At 47.8% G+C, this 24,830-nt stretch overlaps 2 protein-coding genes and 1 long non-coding RNA gene across 3 annotated transcripts; 1 reads left to right on the top strand and 2 right to left on the bottom strand.

Moving 5' to 3' along the window:
- Positions 1 to 7,533: 7,533 nt before the first annotated feature.
- Positions 7,534 to 9,208, top strand: LOC112897661 (agmatine coumaroyltransferase-2-like). The gene has a single exon (XM_025966012.1). It carries the CDS (start codon positions 7,534 to 7,536, stop codon positions 8,908 to 8,910), a length of 1,377 nt encoding a protein of 458 aa, XP_025821797.1. The 3' UTR covers positions 8,911 to 9,208.
- Positions 9,209 to 19,137: 9,929 nt separating this feature from the next.
- On the bottom strand, positions 19,138 to 21,926 carry LOC112897790. The gene is made up of 2 exons (XM_025966185.1): positions 21,701 to 21,926; positions 19,138 to 19,696 (listed from the first exon to the last, which is right to left on the bottom strand). Exons 1-2 carry the CDS (start codon positions 21,786 to 21,788, stop codon positions 19,497 to 19,499), a joined length of 288 nt encoding a protein of 95 aa, XP_025821970.1. The 5' UTR covers positions 21,789 to 21,926; the 3' UTR covers positions 19,138 to 19,496.
- On the bottom strand, positions 19,735 to 21,694 carry LOC112897791. Its single transcript, XR_003229741.1, has 2 exons — positions 20,313 to 21,694; positions 19,735 to 20,221 (listed from the first exon to the last, which is right to left on the bottom strand). It is a non-coding gene; the product is annotated as an uncharacterized LOC112897791 (long non-coding RNA).
- Positions 21,927 to 24,830: the final 2,904 nt, after the last annotated feature.

Genomic DNA, 24,830 nt, shown 5'->3' with positions numbered 1-24,830 from the left:
AAGATAAGAGTATATTTTCTTTCTAGATAGAAGTTTTCTAAGAGTCTTTTGTAATCGCTAGTCCGAACGATTTTAATAGTGTGTTAAATTAGATTAATGTGAAGGTATGCTTGGTTTTGTGAAAAAGGTGTGATTTGGATCTTTGTAATGATTGTGATAGATTGTGGAGTGATGACCACAATCATATCAAGTTATTAATACAAATAGATAGTTTAGTAAAATCTTGGGGTTGTCTACCCCCTTCTCTATCTTGTCTTATCCTTGCCATACCCTTTCTCCATGATTAATTTCATGAGTCTCATTTCTCTAACTAATCAGATGGTGAACACCACGTCCGGGTCAGGAGTTGATCAGCCTGCAGTGCCGCGATGGGAAACGCGCCACAACACCAACCCCGATCCACAACCAAGTCAACCACACCAGGTGCCATCCGCAGGGATGGAGCAGTTTCTCACCGCCTAGACTCAGCTGCTTACCCAAATAGTGAACACCATCGCCAACATGCAGGCTTAGATGAACCAAGCTCCACCACCTCCACCACCATTCATGAGCCATAAACCTCCCTCGTTCTCTCACTCATCTGATCCTCTAGAAGCTGATGACTGGATCAAGACAGTGGAGAAAATGCTGAACATCGCTCAGTGCACTGATAGAGAGAAGGTTCTTTATGCGTCAGGCAGATTGGAAGGGACCGCAGCAGATTGGTGGGATGCTTACACCGCAGCCCACGACACTCCCAACACCATCACCTGGCTCTGGTGAGAAATAAGATTATTGAATAAATTGGAACATGGAGAACCACGCAGAAAAACAGTACAACCACAATACTATATGGCTCTGGTCTTGGCTAATTAATTAGAAACCTTAGCTTGTGATGATCTTACCGAAAGGACAAGAGGGGTTGCATCATCGGGGTATAGCTCGGTCCTCTTGAGGCATATGGCTATATGTGGTCCTTGGCAAAAGCGTTTCCTCATTAGGGAGAGTTATAACCTTAGTGGATTGTCATAAGTTAGAGGATCTTTATAAAGGCCTCGTAGTGAATCCCTGCCATGAATCCCTGCCACTCACCTTGGAAGTGTTTAAGGGCCTTGCAAACCCGGACATCAAGGGAAACACGAGTTGTGGGTAAAGTTTACAACCTCTGTAGAGTGAAAACTGATATATCAGCCGTGCTCACGGTTAAGCGCGGCTTGGACCCTCACATGATAATTAAACTTAAAGACGATCTAAATTGATGGTTCTTGTTTATTTATCTCTGTGTTATGGATTGATTCATCCCAAATAATTTATTTAAGAGCTGGTATATACTTACACTTAGCTAATGCTTGCCTAATTAAAACTTGACCAACTAAAAATACTTATCGCAGTCAAACCATGTCAGTTTTTTCTTGATCATAGCATTGCATGTCATATAATTTACTCCACTTGCTGAGTACCAACCATAAGTGTACTCACACTTGCTTTATTAAAAATAATGCTGCTCAGAACAAGATAGTTGCACGATGTTTCCCGAAGATATTGAAGAATACTAGGCGTATGTCTCCCAGTCAACTGCCTGTGAAGTTGAAGTCCGCTGCTATTTATCGATGTTATTTATTCATTTAAGATTAAGACTGTCGGTCATGTAATAAAGCACTATTTTACTCTATTTCGTTAATGCATTGCTTCGGATATTCCTTATGACGTCTACTGTATGTGCGGAACTTGATCCTGGCGCACATATGGGATGCATTCGGTTATCTTTTCTAAACCGGGTGTGACACAGTTGCCATGCAACGCCAGCCGACGCGGTCCGTTGCAAGCAGTCTAATCTGACACCAATGCAATAACCCCCAGTTGCCACCAGAATTGCGATCGCCACCACACAAGCTCCGCAACCTCGTCAAACTGGCCATCTTGCACAGCCACCTCGCTGCACCACTGATCACAGCATTCCATGCCCAACGTCGTCACCAGCAATGCCACAAGCCGAGTTGGATCTCTAGAGATGACGCCTCCAACGAAGGAACGATGCCAATGGCGCCGTCACTCGTCCAGATAACTAGACAGGATTTTCACCCAGAGAACCCCATGCAGCAGGGATGGAGCTCCAACATGACGCCCCCAACGGGGAGAACAACACCCAAGGGTGCCATCATCGTCGCCACTAGCAAGATCGCCGGCAAAGGCTTTCACCCGAAGCATCTCATCCCTAAACGCTGCACGACACACAGCTCGGCACTCCTAGGACCACCACCATGGAGACCCACCGGGGGTGCCACCGCCGCTGCGCCTCCTCGCACCACGCTGCCATTCTTCCTCAACCGCTACCACTGCTCGCCGCCCCAATGTGCCGCCGACCTCGAAAACACCGCTGCAAGCTCCACTAGGTCGCTGGCGCCACAATCGCCCACCTCACCCTCGCTGCCGGGTCGCCACACCCCACAACGGCCGATGCCTCCACTGCGCTTGCCGTGTCGGCGTAGGCTCACTGCACCATGCCTGCAGCCGCTAGGCTGCCTCGTTGGCTGTCGCAGGCTCGTTGCGCCGCCGCAGTCTTGCCATGCCACGCCTGCAGGTTGCAGCCGCCAGGCTGCCTCATCGGCCGTCATAGGCTCGTTGCGCCGCGGCAGCAGCCGGCATGGCCTCCTTGTTGGCCAGTCTCTTCTGCACCGCCGTGCCGCCACCACGGCCCCCGGTCACCCCTGCCATGAAGGCAGGCTTCTCTGCGTAGATATGGCCCGGGGGCGCCGGATCTCCCTAGGATGCCGGATCAGCCCCCAGGGTCGCTGCCGCTACCATTCCCAGTGCCGGCAGGCCGTAGACCAAGGGCGGGGGCACCATGGGCTGACGAGAGAGGTCCTGCCGCTGCCTTCCTAACAGGCACACGAACTTCCGATGTCCTACTCCGGTGGCGGCGAGGTGAGGAGGAGGCCGGGAGGGGGAGTATCGGTGGCGGAGGATGGGCCGCCTCCCGAGTTGCCCCCAGAGGAGATGATGCGGGGCCTTGGATCTGTCTGATTAGGCTCCAGACAAGCAGCACATGTTTTGTGCGAAATTATCCGAGTCTCACGCGCTCTCCTTCCATAAAAACATCCTAGTTGGACATAAGTACATGGCAGTATGTGAGGAAAAAAATTACGTGCGGGACGGCCGCACAAAGCCTTCGTGCGGACGTAGTCCCGATGCTCGACGCGTGGACCTGGAGACCATCGGACACACAATGCCTCCACGCGCTTTCTGATCGGTCCAGGCTCGGCTCGAACCAATTATCAGCGCAGCTCCGCACGGGCTCATCTTGGGCACAGGAAAAAAAAGGAAATCCTTCCCCAACGGTGGCGGATGCGGTGGCGCAGCCTCCTTCCCAACGGCTGCGGTGGCGGCCTCTTTCCGAATGGCGCCGGCCTCGTTCCCCAACGGCGACGGCTTCTTTCCCCAACTGCGACGGCGTGCGGCAACCTCCTTCCCCATCGGCGGCGGCAGCGGTGGCGGCGGCCTCCTTCCCCAACGGTGGGGGCGGTGGTGGCGGCGACCTCCTTCCGAATGGCGCTAGCCTTGTTCCCCAACGGTGACGGCCTCTTTCCCCAACTGCGATGGCGCGCGGCAACTTCCTTCCCCAACAGCGGCTGCGACCTCCTTCCCCAACGGCGATGGCAGCGACGCATCTCCTTGTACATCGGATCCTTCCGCAATAACAGCTTTGTATGGGAGCAGTATGACTGAAGATGCATCGCTGTATGGGAGTATTTGTTTAGTAGCTTGCAGTAGCAATGTAATAGCATATAGTAGACTATGTGAGTTACCGTTGATTTTGAGAATTGATTGTTTGCATGATAGAAAAAGAAAAGAAACAGCACTTGATTGAAAGAAATGGGAAACAGCTTCAATGTTTATGTCTATATAATGGAAGCAAGGAGTAGCAATGTAGCATAATTTCAGTTGTCAAAATGAACAGGCTGCAATGTTTCATTCTCCTTTCATCTCTTCCGTTACAAAATGATGTAACATCAAAACATCCAATCCAGGCTTCCACCTTACAATCTCACCCTGACAGAATTCTCTAGTGTACAATACAGCATCACTGAGTAATTGAACCGGACTACAAACCATTTACCATCATATGTTTTCATTATTTGGCACTCCATCAAATTGCAATTTCCTAACAGCTGACAGAGCATCTTTATCAACTCCTAGTAAGAGACTTGTATATCCTCCTTGCACAGCACCTGCCTTCATAACAGAAGAACTCATGTACATATCTAAGGTTGCATTATGGCATGAGCTTCCCCTCCTTGAACTGATGGCATTGCCATGGTTGCAGATTGGCTACTACCATCAATTGTACTGGTATTAACATCTTCTCCTGAAATCAGTAGTAAAAATTAAAACAAATAGTATAGAAAATACAAGAGCACATTATGCTTAAGTGGCTAAAATTGGTAATTATCAATACCTTTGTTGCTCACACTTTTGTTTTTTTTTCTTTTCTCTTTTCCAGGGATATGGTTCCTCGTTTATTCTTTGGGCCTTTTACCACATTAGGAACTCTAAATGTTATTTTTCCTGATAATGTATCAGTTGGACAAACAGTCGAAACCTCATTGGCTTTTTCTTGCACCTTGCTTATCCCATCATCTGCTTCCAAGTCCAACTTATCAATGGCTTTCTCTAGAGCATCAAGAAGCTCTTTTGACACCGAACACTTCAGTGCAATAGATGTTGCCTTCCGTGATATACATGCAGCTTGGGTTGTCAAATTTTCCTTCTCGACTCCTTTTTTCTCTACAAGAAATTCTCTTTTTGCATATTTTATCCATCACTTCAGTATATATTGTGGTGGCAAAACAAAAACATCATTTATGTTGAAGAATTTGAGGGCATGCTTGCATAATATGCCTACACATTCATACTTTCTGCAAGAACATGAGATGGTCAAATCTGTAATGTTAAATACAACTGTTGCTCCGTGATCTGATTGCATATGCATAACCTTATATGTCAATTTTGAGCCCTCAGCTTTTAATAATTGTCCAGTTAACACAAATTGCTCTTTAAGTTCTGCCTCAAACTCCGAATACATTCTACTTGTATATGATTCAGCTGCAGTCTTTAGCATAGGTAAATGTGGACTGTATGTAATTTGGCTCTTTCGACGTGACTGAAAATCTGCATCCACCTCATTTGCACGAAGACTAGCACATACCTTATCACACTCTACAAGGAGCTCTGAAAGACCAAGTTTTCGGCGAAATCTTTTCTTGAAGACATTATTCATTCCTTCACTCCTTTGAGTAGATGTCATATCAGCTGTAAATGAGTCACGATAGACAATAGCCTATTTCTTCCTCAAACCATATAGGCTTGACATCCATTGATTCTCCTCAAGGTTGTAGTCCCGCAACAACTCATGCCATTTCTTATTGAAGTAAAACTCTAATCTGTCTTCGTGGACACAACTCTTAAAAGCAGGTAGAAACTTCTAAGGATGCTTCTGAATTACATGCCCGAGATGTTTAGCAGCATTAAGATAAATATGCCATAAACAAAGACGATAACTTGTGGTTGGAAGTACATAAGCAATTGCACCTGCCATGGCTGCGTCCTGATCGGTGAAAATTGTACTTGGATGCTTGCCTGATATTGCTGTTAAAAAGGTCTCGAAGAGCCAACAAAACGATGGAATAGTTTCATCAAATAACAATGCCGCTCCAAAAAATTATTGTTTGCTTGTGATGGTTCGTGCCAAGTATTGGAGCAAAAGGCATTTCAAACTTATTAGTCTGAAATATGGTGTCAAATGACACAGCATCACCAAAGCAGGCATAATCCATAATAGACTGACCATCTGCCCAAAAAAATTTGCTATACAACCACTTTCCTCATTAATATCAACTGCATAAAAAATGCAGGATCCTCAAGCTGCTTATTCTTCAAATAGGTGCATAGTATTTGAGCATCATTAGATTCTAAGTACTTCTTGCACTCACGACCAATCTCATTATTACAATCCAACTTTGAATATGGCACATGTTCAGCCCCTCCATAAAACTGCTTCATGAACTCATACACCTGGGCAGGTTTCATCCTAGCTTCCCGTATCTGGCAAATTAGCTTCCGATCAGCTTCTTTGATACATCGTTGGGATCTTAGATTTTTTATTTTATTTGGACTAGCAAGATAATGGTTGTGCTCAAATACAACTTTTTGCACCACCCAAATTCCTTCTTTACTGACCTTAAACTGAACACGAGCACCACATCCAGTCCTTGTGGTACCATTTGATGACTCATTTCTTCCGTATCCTTCGTTACTACAAACAATATACTTTTGATATACAGTACCATCCGGTCGGCGCTTTGTCGAGCTTTTTCTAATGCTAAACCCATTCTTTCTTGCATACGTGTTGTACATCTCATAAGCATCGTCCTCCGACTCAAAAGCCAGTCCAACTTCAGGAACGATCAAACATTGCCCGATTTTATCCGGTACCTGTTGTAAACAGTTTAAGAAAATACAATCACAGTCTAGCATTATCAAACAACACGGACAAAATCGACAATCAAACAACCTTTACCTGTGTTGCCCGAACCTCATCTACATGTTCTGCGTCAACTGCTACCATGCTGACATCAACGTCCGCATGTCCAGCGGCCTCACGTTCTCCAGCGTCATCACGAACTCTAGCGGCATCACGTTCTCCAGCGCCATCACGATCTCCAGCAGCATCACGTTCTCCAACGTCATCACGAACTCCAGCGACATAACGATCTCCAACGGCATCAACTTCCATGAGGGCTGCTAGCTAGGGCTGATCAGATGGAACGATCAGATCGATGGACTCAGCGGTGGCGCATAGCCGGTGCAGGCACCAGATCCGTAAGAGAAACGCGGAGCCGTGACGAGCCGTGCGGGAGAGGAAGGCCGAGCCTGGCTCGGATCAGAAAGCGCGTGGAGGCGTTGTGCGTCAAGATGCTCTCCAGGTCCACGCGTCGAGCATCGGGACTACGTCCGCACGAAGGCGTTGTGCGGCCGTCCCGCACGGAATTTTTTTCCGTATTTCGATTTCAACTCCCACTAGCCCACAAATAAAAACCACTAAAAACGTTAGTCTGTCATAGTTATTAACCGCTACGAATTGTTCTTATTAGCAGCTACTAGCTCTTAACCACTAACCAGAAAATTGCTTTCCGCAGGCCTACAATAAAACCACTAAAAAGTTATTGTGTCATGGCTATTAACCGCTACGCATTGTCTTATCAGCAACCACTAGCTATTAACCACTAACTAGAAAAATGCTCTCCAACGGCTTTTTCTGCTTTGCTGAGGTTTCTTGGCGCACCTCTGGCGTCACATGAATGGACTGAAACTCATAGTCATGGATGCAACATCGATCGGGTCAACAATTCGAACCTCATGCCGTCGTCCGTGCACCCATCCCAACACTTCTGGTTAGTACTCCCTCAGGTCTGAAACGTCATGTTTAGATACCGAGAGACTTCTATATACTATACTACCTCCAGCTTTCCATCGACGACTTACATTTTGCACACGATGAAGATCACCGTGCAGTCGTCCAAGGCCGTCAAGCCCGACTACGGCGGCGGCGACACTCCGGCCACCGCCTTCGTCCCGCTCACCGCGTTCGACCTCATCAGCTTCGACGACTACATGTTCGGCATCCACGCCTTCCACCCGCCGTCCCCGCCCACCGCCGCCCTCGAGGCGGGGCTCGCCCGGGCGCTGGCCGAGTACCGCGAGTGGGCCGGCCGGCTCCGCACGGACTCCGCCACCGGCCGCCGCGGCATCCTGCTCAACGACGCGGGCGTCCGGTTCGTCGAGGCGGCGGCGGACGACGGCGCCACGCTCGGGAGCGTCATGCCGCTGCAGCCCACGCCCGAGGTCCGGCGCCTCCACCCGAGCGGCGGCGACGGCGCCGGGGAGCTGATGCTGGTCCAGGTGACGCGGTTCGCGTGCGGCTCCATCGTCGTGGGCCACGCCATGCACCACGCCGTCGGCGACGGCTTCGCCATCAGCCGGTTCCTGGTCGCCTGGGGCCAGGCCACCCGCGGCGTCGCCATCGACCCCGTCCCGGTGCACGACCGGACGTCCTTCTTCGTCCCCCGCGACCCGCCGCGGGTCGAGTTCGAGCACCGCGGCGCCGAGTTCAAGCTGCCACGCGACAAGAATAACAAGAACGACGTGCGCAGAAGCATCGATGGCGGCGCCGGCGACGGCAGCGACAACGACGAGGTGGTGGTCCAGCACGTGAGCTTCAGCCACGAGTTCATCTCGGAGCTCAAGTCCCGGGCGTCCGCGGGCGCGCCCCGCCCCTACAGCACGGTGCAGTGCCTGGCGGCGCACCTCTGGCGGTGCGTGACCAAGGCGCGGGGCCTCGGCGGCGGCCGAGCCACGACGACCCTGCACCTCGCCGTGAACGGGCGGGCGCGGATGCCGCGGGTGCCGGAGGCGTACACGGGCAACCTCGTGCTCTGGGCGCACCCGGCCACCACGGCGCGGGACCTGCTGGCGGGGCCCCTCGGCCGCGCCGCGGAACTCGTCCGCGCGGAGGCCGCCCGCGTCGACGACGCCTACTTCCGGTCGTTCATCGACTTCGCGAGCTCCGGGGCCGTGGAGGAGGAGGGCCTCGTGCCGCCGCTGGCCGACCCGGAGGCCGTGGCGCTGGGCGCCGACGTCGCGGTGTACTGCCTGCTGCGGGTCCCGTTCTACGACGTCGACTTCGGCGGCGGCCGGCAGTTCTTCTACACGCCGGGGTACTACCCGGCGGAGGGCGTCGTCTACATCTTGCCGCGGTCCCCGCTGAGCGACGGGAGCGTGGAAGCGCACGTGTCTCTCTTCAGCCTCGCCATGGAGACCTTCAAGGCCTACTGCTTCTCGATTGAGCACCGCGAAGCACTTGAAGATCAGTAAACCGATGGCCTCTGCATATGCTTATTAGCATCATGTCGATCATTTGCATCATTGATCATGGTAACAGTGGAGGTACAAGAAGCATCACGGGTTGAGCGAGGTGGAGTGAACACTGCGAGAGTGGAGATGGAGGCGCAAACATCTGATGCGTGCATGGCAATTCGTGATTTAATTAAGAGTTTTGCTAGTATATCTGGTGGCATATATTCCTATCAGAAATCTGTCAGATTTTGGCAGTCCGATGTGCTCTGTTTTTTTTAAAAAAATAAACATGTGCTCTGTTATTTCTGCTTTGTTAGTTAGACTTCTCCTATTGCTCACCCTTTATTTGTCTAGATTGGTCCTTGATGTATCTGTCAGTTATCGAGTGTTGTTTTATTGCGCAGCCATTTGTCCTTGCAAGGAGATAGAAAAAGGTTTGAGCCGTAGACAGTAGCCTACTATCTCTGGCTCCCTCCCTCTCCGGCCCTCCCGTGCCTCTTGACTCCGTCTCGCTCTCTTCACTCCTTGTGTGATGGCGAAGGAGGGGCAGTCGGTGGCAGGGAATCGCCGGCCCGAAGCAATGAAGCATGCCGCTGCTGCCCCCACACACTTCCCAGTATACTTGAAATCGGGTCACAACAGGTTGCATCCAGCACTCGTCTTGCTCTCAGATGGTGATCCTTAGCGTGGTCACGCCCTCGTGTCTCGTGTAGTGCTTCCGTGCCTGTGTCAGTATTTCTGCTTTCTCGTGGAAGCACACCCGTCTTGTCTTCCATCTTTGAACTGAGGAACACAATAAATGTGTAACATAATAATTTTCTCATTCTTATAGTAGTTTAAAATAGAATTTGTTTCATTATGTATTAGGAGCAATACTAGTTGATGAGGGGAACAGCTATTTTTAAATAAACAAAATATTAATGAATACTACTATAAGAATGAGAAAATTGAATATGCGAGTCTATTTCTAAGCGGTTATACACATGCATTCAATTTTTTTGTTGCTCAGAATAATATGCGCGCGCGCTCTCTCTGCGCGCCAGAATAATATGCACGCGCTCTCTGTGCGCATGCGCGCACATTTTTCTTGTAATAAGAAACACCTGTAGCGCATTATATAATTGTAGTACACTTGTCTTGTAAATTTATTTACTCTGAGCTATAAGTAATAATCTTTATAGTTTTTTGTATTTGCAGCTTATCGTCTTTGTATTTTATTCGTGTTCTAGTTTGTGCATTTAGGAGACCAGTTCGCAATCACTGTAATAGTATTTACTTAATTAGACTTGCATTAAGATCTAGAAAATAATACCCTTTTGTTTTTTAGAAGACATTTTTGCAATTAGTATGCCACTTTGAAGTGTAACTTGATTTGCTTTTATATGTTTGATATTGAGTCTAGTTTTGCAATGAACCAGCCAGCTACCTCTGACTTTGATTGCAATGTGTTAGGCGTGGCTAACGAGCCAACTCTAAGCTTTGTTTCAGATTAATCTATTTTTTATTTAGTAGAGCCTCCTCTATCCCTGAGGAGTGAAGACCCAAGTTTGAACCGAGGTTAACGAGCCGACCGCAAGCTAGCATCAAATCAACTTTCGTTCAAAATCATTAGTTCACGAAATCTTTGAACCGAGCTTAAACGAGCCGTATTTTGCGTCCAAACTAGTGGCCGCGGTCGGGCGGCCATAGCAGCTCAACACCTCTCGCTGCATCGAGGGGGGACGTTGGGCAGTCAGCTTTCTCGGCGCTGGAGTGGGCTCGGCCCCTCTCCATGGCCTCTCTGCCTCCGTTTCTTCAGCTTTTGCGGCTGCTCCGGGACGGTTTCGCTTCGACAGCTTCCTCGCCCGGACTGGAAGCGAGGACCGTGATGCGTGCAGCACGGGATGTCGGGATCCTCACGCACACCTACACCTTCAGCCGTAAGTATAGATCGAGCGACCCTAGACATTGAACTGTTGCATTTGTTTATCGATGATGAAGAGATAAGTTTATGCCTGCTTTTATCGAGAATTTTTTAAAAAAAGGTTAAAAAATTAAATTCGAAAAAGGGGTGCCGTTTTGAAAATTTTCGAAAAATAGGTGCCTCCCGCCCGATCAACGGGCGGGAGGCGTTGGGCCGGAGACCTCCCGCCCATCCAACGGGCGGGAGGTCCCAAAATTTTTCCCATGCCCCTCCTGGGGGTAGGTGGAGGCCCCTGACGCGGCCGCGGCGGCATCCCCCCATCCAACGGGTGGGAGGTTCCCTGAGGGGCATCCCGCCTGTCCAACGGGCGGGAGGTTTCCCAGAGGGGCATCCCGTCCGCCCAACGGGCGGGACGTTCCACTACCACTATATAAGCCCCCACCTACCCCCAAATTCCCATATTATTCAGCAAAAATCAGGAAAAAAAAGAAAGGGAGGAGAGGAAGAGAAGAGAGGAAGCGGCGAAGCCCTATTTACACGTCGGTTTGGAGGTATATTCTCGTTCTAATCGTATAATTACTTGAAAATAACTATAATCTAAGAAATATTTCTTAGGGTAGTTATATTTTGAATAGTTTTTAGTATTTTTAATAGTTTTTAGGAATATTTCTTGGGGTAGTTATATTTTGAATAGATTTTAGTATTTTTAATAGTTTTTAGAAATATTTCTTAGGGTAGTTATATTTTGAATAGATTTTAGTATTTTGAATAGTTTTTAGAACTATTTTTAGGGTAGTTATATTTTGAATAGTTTTTAGTATTTTCAATTATTTTTAGAAATATTTCTTAGGGTAGTTATATTTTGAATAGTTTTTAGAATTTTCAATTATTTTTAGGAATATTTCTTAGGGTAGTTATATTTTGAATAGTTTTTAGTATTTTCAATTTTTTTAGAAATATTTCTTAGGGTAGTTATATTTTGAATAGATTTTAGTATTTTAAATAGTTTTTAGAACTATAGAGTAGTTATATTTTGAATAGTTTTTAGTATTTTTAATAGTTTTTAGAAATATTTGTTAGGGTAGTTATATTTTGAATAGTTTTTAGTATTTTCAATTATTTTTAGAAATATTTCTTAGGGTAGTTATATATTTTCATGCAGATATGGCGTAGACACCGGAGCTCGTTGACACGAACACCTGAGTGGAGGTGGGGATCGGCAGTGCTTGCTGCCACGTACCGAGCCCTTTGCCAGGTCTGTTTCAAGATGGAGAGGACCGCCATCATCACAAGCTGTCCACTTCTGCTGCAGCTATGGTCGTACGAGCGATTCGCCATAGCACGCTCCCTAATCAGTGAGGAGCCTTATCCGCCCGAGATGTATGGGCTGTGGCACGAGGACAGCCCCACGATGGGTTCGCTTTGGACCGATCGACGGATAAGCTCTTTAATTTACTGTTGTACATTTCTGTATATGCAAAGTACCAATGCAGTTGTGTAATTTTGCAGATGAGCTGGGCACATCGGCAGGTCCGAAAAGCATACCCGCAGTTCGTGTCCGAATTTGATCGGTTGCGGCCACAGGATATCATCTGGACCCCGTACACCGGTGCGGCTGTCCACACACGTGCGTCGCACGGGTTGTCCTCCCTCTGCACGCGTGATGAGGTGTACTGGCTCACAAAGGCGAACCTAGTGTTCGATATTGTCGTGGAACCATACTGCGTCGAGCGAGTGATGAGGCAGTTCGGGCGACGACAGCACTTCCCTCTCCTACCCCGAGCGTTCCAGGCCGTGCCGCGCAGCGTACACGAGTAGGTTTGTGATAACTCATTTTCTATTAATTATATAACTGTTATCATGAAATAATGTTGTCTTCCAAATGTTTGCAACAGATATTCGCGCAGGGGATATTACGCCAACGAAGTCAACTGGGTTGTCAAGCTGCAGGAGTACGTAGGAGGGTGGCTCGACGCACCTGACGATGTGTGGGACGAGCCGCAGCCACACACAGAGGCATCTTATGGCGCATACCTCCGCTGGTACCTCACTCGCATGCGTCCGTACGTCACTCTTTCACGTATTGATGACGTGGAGCATCAGCACCCGCCGACCATCTCGGACACGTATCCCTTGTACCGTGATCAAGCACAGCTGTGCCAGAACCAACCTGAATTACACCGGCTCAAGTACGCGAGTCCTCTCTTGAGGGCTACCTCGTGCTTCAAACGGTATAATCCCTTGGCCTGTCGGGTAATGTCCCGGTAAACCACCGAAAGCAGGATCAAACAAGGTACCTCGCACGAAGGCGAGTCCAGAGATACAAATGCCATTACACTTTACATCACAGGCAGGTATATTACATAAGTATATAAAAGCAATATTAATTCCCATTGAAGGGAGATTATTACAAAACAGTTTAAGTGTTGGGTCACAGCAGCGGAGTTTGAAAACACGGACACTGTACACGTCGATATTACGGATATCATGCTAGCCCTGGCACGATATCACTCGGCGGGATCTGTGTTGGCCGGGGACGGATTCCACTCCACGGACCAACCATCAAGCAGGGGGTAGGGCCATGGTGTAATAAAAGCTGGCTCATCAGGGAGATTACCTGAGGTAGATAGTCACAAAGCAAGATTGAGTATGCTAATACTCAGCAAGACTTACCCGCTCATGGTATACTTAGCCATATACCTAGACTTATGCAGGCTTTTCAGGTTTTTGGTTAGAGTTTTCAGCTGAAAAGCAACAAAGAGTAGATCCTTAATTTTTAACTTTTAGCTTTCAGGTTCTAGTTGATTATCCATTCTAGGTAAGCACCTATAACTACTCAAGCATGGTAACATCTTTAACCAAACATCATCTTTGATAATCAGAATATTGCTCTTGTTACTCTATGTGGTAAAGGGATCAAGCAGTCTCAATCTCCACGAGAAACGGACGATTCCTAAATCAAATTTCAAACCTTGCAAGGGTAAACCTAACACACACGCTTGGAACACCAAAGGGTTGTTCCGAACCAACCGTTGGCCTTTCATTCCGACTCGTGGATCAGTGCCACCACAAGCGACTGCAGGACTATACGCACTTCCAAAGTGCAGGACGTACGTCTGTAGCGCGACTACAAAACCCGTACTCCTGGTTGCCCAGCAACACGTATTCCTACACATCAAACCAAGTAATCAAAAGAACCAAATACATGTGGTGGGGGGTATGTCCACTCCTCAGGCCGATTGGTTACTAGGCTTACCGCTTACCATATTTCGCGGCATGTGGCTAGTACTTTCAAACGCTTAACCACCGCTACCACACACTGCGACCTTATCCAGTTCAACAACACAGACGGGGTATCATCTCAATCATGATACTCCACATAATTCCCGTCCGTCATCCTTATAGTGATTGCGGAATGTAAACATTACAATCCCTAAATCGCGCGAGTGACAGGAAATCACCCGACTTCTACCGGTCCTATAAGCATAGCAGCTATTCGGACTCAAGTTCTAGTGTTCAGTACATCGGTTCCTGAAATTATGCAATTAGGGTTCCAAGCAATTCCTACGAACTTCATGCATAAAAATGTATAAATAGATATAGATGGCAGTGTAAATAAAATAGTGGGTTATGTCCGGGGCTTGCCTTCTTGCGTAGGATTGGGAGCAATAGGGTCAAAGTTGTCCGAACTTTGGTTCGAAGTTTCAGTTAAACCTTCGACGGCGTCCCCGGGATCTTTGGCTGGTTCTACTCCTGGTTCCAGAACCACTTCGTAATCACCGTCGGCGAGAGCAGTCGAGTCTACATGATATGCAAAACTATAAGTTAAAGAATGCATATTCTTTTATGTTATTTCACAATAAAGTTGCAATCCAAAGAAAGTAGAATTTATTTATTACCTATGCAATCTATTCCTGCACTGGGCAGTCATTTATTGAGTATTAATTATTTTATCTAGATACAATAAACAGCAGGGTTAACTATACTAAGCATTTAACTAGTGGCATAGGGTAACAGGTTGGGGTGGGTTTTCAATAACCATATTAAATAGTTTTATTTATTTGCTATACCAATTATTTATATGAACCCTATGTTAACATTAAATTATGGACTTATTATAATATGTTCAATCTATTTTTGTTGTTTGACATCGAAACCTAGGTTGGGAATTTAATGATAGGTTATACTATGTAAAAAAAATAGAATCCTAGAATATTTTCATAACTTTTGAGCATTTAAAACCATAGATATTAATTCAATAAGGTTAATTAGGCATTATTCATAAATAAACTTGTATATTAAGAAAATACTATTTAAATAATAGGATAATTATTTTTCTTAAATTCTACATGTCAAAAGAAAACTAACACAACTAGTCTCATATTTTTATCATTTTTCTATCAATTACTATGCATTTTCTAAGCCTACAACTCACTAAACTTAACCTTTAAATTAGAGCATAAAATATTCAGAAACTGAAGTTCATCCTTTAAGTAAAGCTGTAGATCTTAAAAAGAGGATTCTGAAAAATTTTAGTTTGTAATTTTGTGATTTTTCCTCGAATTGATACAGAATTTCAAAGTTTGCATCAAAATAACACAAAGGGGTCCTTTTAGCACTATTCCTATGAGTCTAGGATTGTGCAGATAACCCCCTGGGTTTCTGATTCTTCTAACCTAAGATCCCTGGGCTAGAGACAGAGGCAGAACAAGGAGAGGACGGCCATGTTCCGGCGAGAGGGATCACCGGCGGCGAGGTCCGAGAGTAGGGAAAGTCTCAGGGGCTCACGGGGGTTCGGATGCACCACGTGTCGAGGGCTGTGATGGTCGGAAGAGTGGATCTCAACGAGAACCCGAGGTGGCGGCGGAGAGGTCACTATCGACAGCGAGGCTCCGGTGGTCAACGTCGGCAGGGGACCTGCGCACAAGCTTCAGTGAGTCTTGGGGAAGATGTGGGTGCAATCAATCGGGAGCATATGTGTTGGATTAGGGGCAACCGGCGAAGACAGGGGTGACGGCGGCGAGGACAGATGCCGGTGAGCGTCGGGAGGACGATATAGGGCACTAGAGACTCCACTAAGTGGTCGTAGAGCTCCGGGGTGATGATGTGGTGCTGGCTAGGGAGTCGTGGGGGTGTGGGAATGCTCGGATCGTGCTGCCCATGGTGAGGCCGAAGGCGGCGACGGCGGCGCTTGTCGGAGACGAAGCTCCGGCCGCAATTGGAGGGCAATAGGGGGTCGACGAGCATGAGTGAGCAACGGGAAAGCTTGCACGAGGGTTGATTGGGGCGGAGGATGCCTGGTGGCGGCTGCCCACGGGGATGCCATGCGTCGCCGGAGCAGGAGAAGAAAGGCGGCGGTGGAATGTGGTTCAGGGCTCGAGAATTGACAAAGGCTCTGGAGGAATAGGACGTAGAGGTTAAGGTGGCGCTGTTGCGCGTGAGAGACAGAGAGTTAAGGCTCCACGGTGGACTCTCCACGGCGACGAGGAGGTGGCGGCCGGCGGATGCTCGGGGAAGCCGTGGCGCTCGCAAATGGGGACAGCGGGGAGGGGAAAGAGGTTAGGGGTAAGTGGAGGACGACGCATGGTAGATGATCCAGCAGGAGGTGGCGCGACGGCGGCGGTAGAGCGGCGGCCAGTGGCGCAGCACTGCCGGCGGCAGGCGAGCAGAGCAGGGGGGGCACGTGCGTGAGGAAGAAGAAGAGAGGGGAGGAGGTCTGGGGGGACTTATTTGAAATTTTCAGAAAGTTCAAGGACCTCTCGGTAAACTAAGTTTTCTCACTGATATAAAAGGTCAAATAAGGAAGTGCCCAAAATGAAAGTTGTAGACTTTTTCAAACTCTACAACATTGCTTTAGGGCTTAAGTTCAAAAACTCAAGGTTTACAGATTTTTATGTTAAATTTTTTAATAAAGGTGGAATTTGAATTACTTTTGTCTTTATCCAATTAAATTTGATCAAATTTTGGGTATAATTACAATTTGTCATGGAATGTCATGATGACTTGTATTCTTACATATTAGTCCTTAAATAAACTTGAATATTACTATTACACTTCAACTATTTTGCATATAGGCCCTTCAATTTTTATCTTAATCACACATAGGTCCCTAGTTTCCTACAAAGGCCTATTTTTCTTGGTTTTAACTTACCTTTTACACTTTTCTTCCCTATGGTCCTTTAGATTTGACACTTAATATTATATTCTTCCTGGGTTTTAATGTTATCTCCTATTTTACCCAATTACACTCAAGGATCTGTATGTTTCAAAATTACAATTATACCCCTGGTTCTCTGTACTACTCACATACACCATAACAAGCATGCATATATTATGTTAAAACTTAGTGTCTATATTTCTAATTACCTGAATGTTACAATAGCGTGGCGCGGTACGTCTTTCACAACTTCAATTATTAAATCTTTTTTAAAAAAAATAGATAACAATATTACTCTGCTTCCTATTACTCATGCAGATCGATCTCATCAACTGCACGGAGGTCGAAGCTGCATCTTAGATCACGTTGTTTGAACGTGGAGTACGTGTACCAGACGCACAATACAAAGAGAGCTTTCATCGGATTCATGACAACTTGACGCGAGCTTTACGTGCACTGACGTGTTGCAGCAGAGACGACGTGGGGGCCACCAGATCATCTCATGCGTCCGCCCACGTGTACACAGTTGGCCCGTCGACCTCTGCAGCACCGCACGTAGCGTCCAGCGGTACTGCCGCCAGTTCGAGCTGTAAGTCCTTTATAATTGCCATTTCGATCAACTTTGATTTACACAACTAATTTCGTTTATTTTTATAGTCATACACTCGACGGCAATGGGGCCACCTCCTGCAAGAATGGAGCCTCACACGTTTGGCGTCTATGCTCCAGGAACATCTCTCCCGTCGGGTTCGACGCCAGCTGCTCCGTATTCTCAGGGCTATACTCAGCATGCTTGGTCGATGGGAGCTCCTGCACACGGTGGTCTGTTCGGTGTGCTGGACTGGGACGGCTGGGACGGCGGCTCCGTCAGTTTGTCGGAGTTGGAGGGCGGCGGCGCCGGGCCTGACATCATTGGTCCCTCCCAGACGTATGACGCTCCAGCTCCACAGTCCCAGGATGACCCGTTCACGCCGGCGCCTCCTCCGCCTCATCCTCACCGTGCTCCAGATGCACTCACGTACTCGGAGGGGCACATATGCCGACGGCCTAGGACTAGGGGGTAGGACCAGGAGAGCGCGAGGACCGGAACAGGCGGAGTAGATACTCTTGATTCGGTGGACTCTATATATTTAAACTATTTTTGTATGATACTATTTTATTTTTAATGAGTTGATGTATCCTACTATCGTAATATTTGGATTCAACGTTGCAAAATTGAATTAAAATTTTAGATACAGTAATCTTCTTCGTAAAATTGAATTAAAATTTTATATGTATACAAAAGAGTATGGCGAATAAATCTTGTATTTGAAAAAAGTATGAATTTTAAATAGTTTTTAAAATATAAATTTGAACAAATAATAAGAAAGAATGGGAACCTCCCGCCCATTGGGCGGGCGGGATGCCTTAGGGGCCTCTTCGTGAATAAGAAAAGTTTCTTATTCGTGAAGAGACTCTCGGGAGCGGCCTGGGAAAAATTTTGGAACCTCCCGCCCATTGGATGGGTGGAAGGTCTCCGGCCCCACGCCTCCTGCCCGTTGATCGGGCGGGAGACACTCATTTTTTGAAAATTTCCAAAACAGCATCCCTTTTCGAATTTAATTTTTTTAACCTTTTTTTAAAAAAAATTCCTTTTATCGAGAGGCAAAAGTTTGGGCCTGCTTGATCATAGCGTGAGTGTGTGACTAAAGAAAAAGAAAAACAAAGAAGCCCACCATAGATGGAAACGGGTCCGAATACATACATGCACGCAGTAAAGGGCCGAGAGTGCACATCCGGAACAAAAGAGGCCAGGACGGAATGGTGGGCCGAGACCACCAAAAGTAGCAAGCCCCTAATTTTTTTTACTTTTGTTTTTGTGTTTTCTTTCGAGGACTTCGCTTTTTGATTAAAATTCGGCTTTCAATAAACATCAAATGTGCTGTTTGAGACCTTCTAGAACCTTTTGAATTTTGGGAAATTCAGAGGTTGCTTTTCCTGCATCTTTCTCAGAAGTTCCAGATAATCAGTAGTGAATTGGGTGGTCAGATAAAATCTTGAAAACTAGGCTGTAGGCCCTGGAAGCCATCTAGTATAACGTTTGCTAATGTTTTGAAGTTCGAACAAAGATAAGTTCTCTAGAACTTCTGAAATTGTTTCAAATTCAAGGTCAAACGAAAATGGTGTAATGGTGGCAGTTCAGGACTGGTTGCACAACTGGTTGTTCAGTTGCCCCTGTAACTGAAGAAAACATCATCTGAAGCTGTAAACCAGAGAGCAGCATGTTGAAACAGAACAAAATACACCGCAGAATTGAAAGTAACCCCTCTTGCTCCCTCTTCCTCCCAACTGGCGAAAAAAAAAATGTCCAGCACCGGTTCATATCACCCTCTATCTACACACCTCAAAACATGACGTTTGGGAGCCTCTCGCTTATTGTCCTTGCTGCAATTTTTCGCTCTTTTTGCCGGAAGAAGGGCAGGGGGAGGACGCCTGGTATTGAAAGAGACTGTAATAGACTGCTAGTACTCGACCGCCGACGGATTCACTTTCGCCTGCCAGGCCCTACTGTGCAGCGGCGATCGTCGACGAGGACCGGCCGGGCCACACAAGCGGCGGCGCCCGTTTCGGCGGCGGGGACGGCGGCGGCTTCTGGGCTTGAGCCGCTGCCTCGAGCTCCGAGGTGAGCATGTCGAACATGACCTGGACGTCCTTGTACCCGCAGGTCTGCACGTCCTCGTGGAGCTTCAGGATGCCGCCGCTGCCTGCGTTCAGGTGAGATCTTGTCAGACGCATTGCGGTGAGGAAAATCAAATTCCTGAACCAGCTGCCAGGACTGTGAAGAGGCATTATTCATTTCCATTACAATGTGGAAGCATAACAACATGTAACGAAGACATCTCTCGAGCAAAAACAAATAAAAGGAGAAATGCTGTTCACTTGTTGCTTTACACTTTACTATTATTATAGTGTAAAAGGGCACAGTCCTTCCACCTCCCTTGTGCTAAACCACCAAATGGCATCATGGAGCAGGATCTTTGGACCATCCCAAACCGAAGAAAAGGTACCGGAAATCTCCCTAAACAATCGAATGGACGGCTGGGGGGACAAAAAGAGAGCCTCCCTAAAAGAAGATGCAAAAGCAGCATTGATCCATCAGGAAATGGGTGCACGCCCTGAAAGATCGGAACAAGTCGTAGTGCCGCCCTTTTACTGAGAAACTTCCTGCTGCTGCTGATGCTCTTGTGCCCTCTTCAGTTTTCACCAGCAAGGTACGGTGCCCATTTGGCCTGCGGAGCATTTCAATTACAGAGGATGGCTCCATCAAATTGTGATTTTCTCATATCTCCATCAAATCTCCCAAAACCCTAGCACATTTACCTTTCCGTGCTCCCAACGATGGAGCCTCCAGTGTATTCAATTCAATGAAGGGCTACGCACAGGGACGGTCACTACTGCGTCGTCAGGCAGGGCTATTCCAGCATCGACGCATTCACTCGCTGCGCTCTCTCCCCCAGCGCATACGTATGCGTATCCAAGGCACGAGATATTTAAGGCCAGCACGTGGGCCGACGGCCACATTCAACGCGGGCCCAGGATCACGTTGACACGGGGCTCCACTTCCACACCCCTACAGGACGGCAGCGGCAGCGGCAGCGGCCGGGGCACCACCCGTCGGCGGCGCTACAGGTCAATGGCGGCAGGGGAGGGCCGTGTCAGTGTGGGTGGCTGGCATCATGTGCCGCGTGTGGGTACTAGTATAGGGAGGGTACGCGCCCTGCGGCCGGCCCCGCGCCCGCGCGCCTCGTGGTGAGGCCGGGCCACACGCAACGCGGCCATTCAAGTCGGGATCGTGAAAGATTTTCGTGCGGCTGCTAGGCGACGAGATCCGGCGAGGTGGATGGATACAAGCCGTCCCTTTTCCGCAGCGCTGCGATTGCCAACACTGGAGCAGCCCCTGCACGGCTTCGATGAATCTGATAGCCGATTCATGCTATCTCCTGGAGCTGGAGAGAGATGTTTACTTACATCCGGTTCAGACGCTTCTCACTGCCTGTGCTTGGTCGTTTCTCAGATTGGGGAAACGTGAAATTGGGTCACATGACGCCCTTTAGTCCTTTACGATTTGTTTAACCACCTTCTTATCCTAGGCCGTCACATAGGTGCTCTCTAGGAGTATTTTGTGTGTGTGTGTGTGTGTGTGTGGATTTTATATGCTTTATCTTTTTTACAGAAAAATCTGCATGAGGGAAACAGAAAAACCAAGCTCAGTTCAGGACTTCAGGGCGAGACCAGCCAACCACCAGAACAGTCAAGTGCAGTGTGTAGCCAGAGCAGAGCCCGCTATCAATTGAATCGCCAAAACGAAAATTCTAGAGGCGAGCATACTCTAATTATCGAATCATGCATGTAGATGAAGTACGTTTTTGTACATGATTTTGCCCTTAATTTTGCATAAACTCCTTCAAACCTTGTATCGATTAACAGAGAACAGGGTCTACTACACTGTACAATTTGCTCTGTAAAATCCGAAACAGAAACAGAGCCAACCCGCGACTCTACCGACGAACTTTACCGAAACGGCAACGGAATCGAGCCACGCCCGCTGCGACGGCCAGGCGGACGAGACGTACGATCGCTACTCCCTTCGAGTACAAACAAATTAATACTCGTCGCTTCCGATCTCCCACAGAAGAATACTCGGTAGCAGAACGTGGTCTGGCCTAGGGAAGGGAAGGGAAGGGAAGGGAAGGGGCAGGGTGACTGACCGGGCTTGCGCGCGCGGACCCGCGCGGCGACGGCGGCCCAGGCACGGCGCGCGCGGGGCACCACCTTCCTCCGCCACCACGCCACCATCCGCGCCGCCCGCCGACGGTGCCCCTCTTTTCCGGCTGCGAGGCCGCGCGGCCGCGGTGCGGCGGCGTCGTCTTGCGGTGTCTGTGTGAGAGCGAGGGGAGGGACTAGGGAGGCAGCGCGTGGCTTCAGTTCGGTTCGGCAGGCAGGGGGGTTTTTATTTTATCCCGTGGGTTCCGGTCGGCCGGGCGCTGGGCGTGGTTTGCTTGGGCTCGGTTCGGTCGGCCTGGGCCGCCGGGGCGATTGCGTGCGGGGGCTCAGGGCGACCGGCCGGGTTTCCCGCGTGCACGTGGTTGGAGCCTGCCGCCGCCGCGCCGGCTCATCCGTTGAACTCGGTTACTGCTTCTACTGGTAGCGTAGGAACGGTACCGATCGGTGATCTGATGCTGACTACTAATCCGTGATACCCGTCGTCAACAGCTTGCTTTCCAACCATTGGCTAACAATTTTCCATCGTTCTTTTTCTTGGTTTGCTACTATTTAGTATTACATGTTTCACCTAAGGTGTTTGCGTATCATTAGTAGTGGAGCACGGATTAAAATTCAGGTATGACACAGTTAGAATGCTAAAGCTAAAGGCTGCAGTATAGCACTCGCGCTAACACCTGGAACCTTAAACATTTTTCAAAATAACTCAGACCAATGTAGAGCGTATATTCTCAACAAAATTTAAGATATGGCGGCAGCTATACCTTGACCGCCGTTCCGCCATTGCGTCTCATGGCATTCCCATCGTGTTCAGGGTCTTCACGCCCCCTAAAATTGCAACTACTGCTATTGATTAACATTCTATAGTGTCATAAGCTATCTTGCATCGTACCTATCCTCATTTTCTTCACCCCAAGACCGAGAGACCCGGACCTGAGGAAGGTTGCTTCTGAGGGTGGGTTGTGTTGGTACTTATTTATTGAAAAAGATTGCGCATTCATTTATGGATTTATATGGGTAATCTCGCCATGCTAAACGAGCCGTATCCAAATTTTGCCAATGGGAATTAGTGCAGCGATATCTCATACACGTGATCTGGCAGATTGAAAGCAAAAGATATCCTTTGGCACAAGTCAAGCCTCAACAAAATTCCTATAAAAACAATAAGCCTAAAAAAATCTCCACCACGTGTATCCGTATGCGTGGCCATGCACCTGGCCTACGTGACAATCACACACATTATCAGAAATTTGACACGTCACGCTCGGTCACATGTTTGCAGCATAGGGCCATTTTCTGGGCTCCACAGCCCCATCATTGCTCGTTGCAACCTGGAAGGTGACCTCAAGCTCCTGTGATGCCATTCCACGTGGCTGCCTCCAGTAGATATTTTCATGTCCTTTCTCTCAATCACACAGTGGATGTTTCAAGAGTTGTAGGGCCATCACCAGACTTGATTTCTCAAAATACTTATGCTTTCTATCACAAGTTTTGAGCTAGTTAGGCCTTTCCAAACGTACCTGTTCACTCCAATTAATTAGTAGTAGTACCCCGCAAAGAAACAAAACTATTAACTAGTACTCATTTTTAGAAACCCATCACTATTGTGTGCATATAATTTCTTTCACAAGTTTTCAGCTAATTTAGGATGGTCATTGAATAAACTATCCAGTGTTTTCAGTCACATATCATATCACATAGATACCACTTAAGAAACTATACCTTCCAGTACACCATACCTAATTGCGGCTACTAAATACACTCCTCTCATATTCTTTCTCCTCCCTCCACATTCCTCTTCCTTCCCACTCTTTTGTCAGTCTTGGTATTTCCGATGCCCATCACAATGATTTCATAAAGTTTATTTAACTTAGTTTTCTAGGTAGGAAACTGATTCTTACATAAAACGAGTTTTTTTCATTGGAATTGGAAACTATCCTAGTCAGAGGACTTGGATTGCCCTTAGATCTTTCCAAACGTCCTAGTTAACTCCAATTAATTAGTGGTCGTAGAAAATTACAAACTCTTAACTACTCATTTTTAGTACTTCATTTACATGATTTGCTAAAAAAGAGAAGCAATTGTAAAATGCACATCGGTAAAAAAACTATTTGATCTCAATGTCTTTGACCAAATCATCCTCAATAATAAGAAAGTAGTACTTTTTAATCCCAAATTAAGAAAGTACTATCTACTTTATTTTAGGTTCCTAATCTGGAGCACATTGCCATGGCAAAACCGTCCAACGAGGCTTCTTTAAGCCCCGTCTAGATCCATGGACTAAATTTTAGATCCAAAGTTTAGTTCATTAGGTGATCCAGATTAAGTTTAATTCCACCCCAATTAAAATTTAGTCCATTAGTTCTCAAACCCATCTAATTTGAACTAAACCAACTTTCAAACCAATTAGTAAACCAATTAGTTCAGTAATAGGTGACCAAACAGAATCTTAGTTCCATGCTCTCATGTGGATGAAAAAGTAAAATTTGGCCGTTGAGGCCATCCTGATCAAACTCATAAACAGTAGAAGCTCCGTGATTAGATACTTATGTGGGGAAATATTTCCCCCCATGTGAGAGGAATACGCTCGCACAAGTTCTAGTAAGATCTCTGATTAGTTCAGGATCTTGCGAGATCAACAAGTTCCCCAACTTCAAGGTTAATCAAATTTAATCAGACAGGAACAGGGCTAATTTAACGAAAGGGACAACAAACAAGGATGGAACGCCGAGACCGATCGACGGCGACGGCCCGCGTGCGCCTTCCGATGCGGGGGTCCCCGGTCGGCCCACGGAGCCGTTGTCGTTGGCGCCGACGCGGCCACCCCAGCCATCTGCCGCGCACACGTGGCGCCGGATGCCGCGTGGTAGGCCCGGGTAGGAGGCTACCGTGGCCTAGCGACCGGCCTAGTGCCCCCCTACGACTGCGACTCTAGAGCTCTGCCCGCGGCCAGAGACGGCAGTGGCCAGTTATCTCCTCTCCCCCATGTGGGCAGTTACCCTGCCTCGGAGACCGTGCCGGCGCCACCAATGGCGACGGAGATTTCGTGTCAGGAAATCCCCCGGTTCGGTATTTCGGTTAGTTGGAGACTCCGGGGAGGGCAGTTTGACTCGACCC

This window comes from Panicum hallii, chromosome 6 (genome assembly GCF_002211085.1).
Source record: "Panicum hallii strain FIL2 chromosome 6, PHallii_v3.1, whole genome shotgun sequence".
NCBI classification, from domain to species: domain Eukaryota; kingdom Viridiplantae; phylum Streptophyta; class Magnoliopsida; order Poales; family Poaceae; genus Panicum; species Panicum hallii.
Note: the sequence above shows the minus strand (reverse complement) of the source record. Positions and strands in the feature narration are given on the sequence as shown.

What these genes read in the sequence shown, in the direction of transcription:
- LOC112897661 (XM_025966012.1), top strand. Translation starts at nt 7,534, where the DNA reads ATGAAGATCACCGTGCAGTCGTCCAAGGCCGTCAAGCCCGACTACGGC.
- LOC112897790 (XM_025966185.1), bottom strand. Translation starts at nt 21,788, where the DNA reads ATGGTGGCGTGGTGGCGGAGGAAGGTGGTGCCCCGCGCGCGCCGTGCC. An exon ending in GGTCCGCGCGCGCAAGCCCG is followed by an intron (nt 19,697 to 21,700) that starts GTCAGTCACCCT and finishes ACCTGAACGCAG; the next exon opens with GCAGCGGCGGCATCCTGAAG.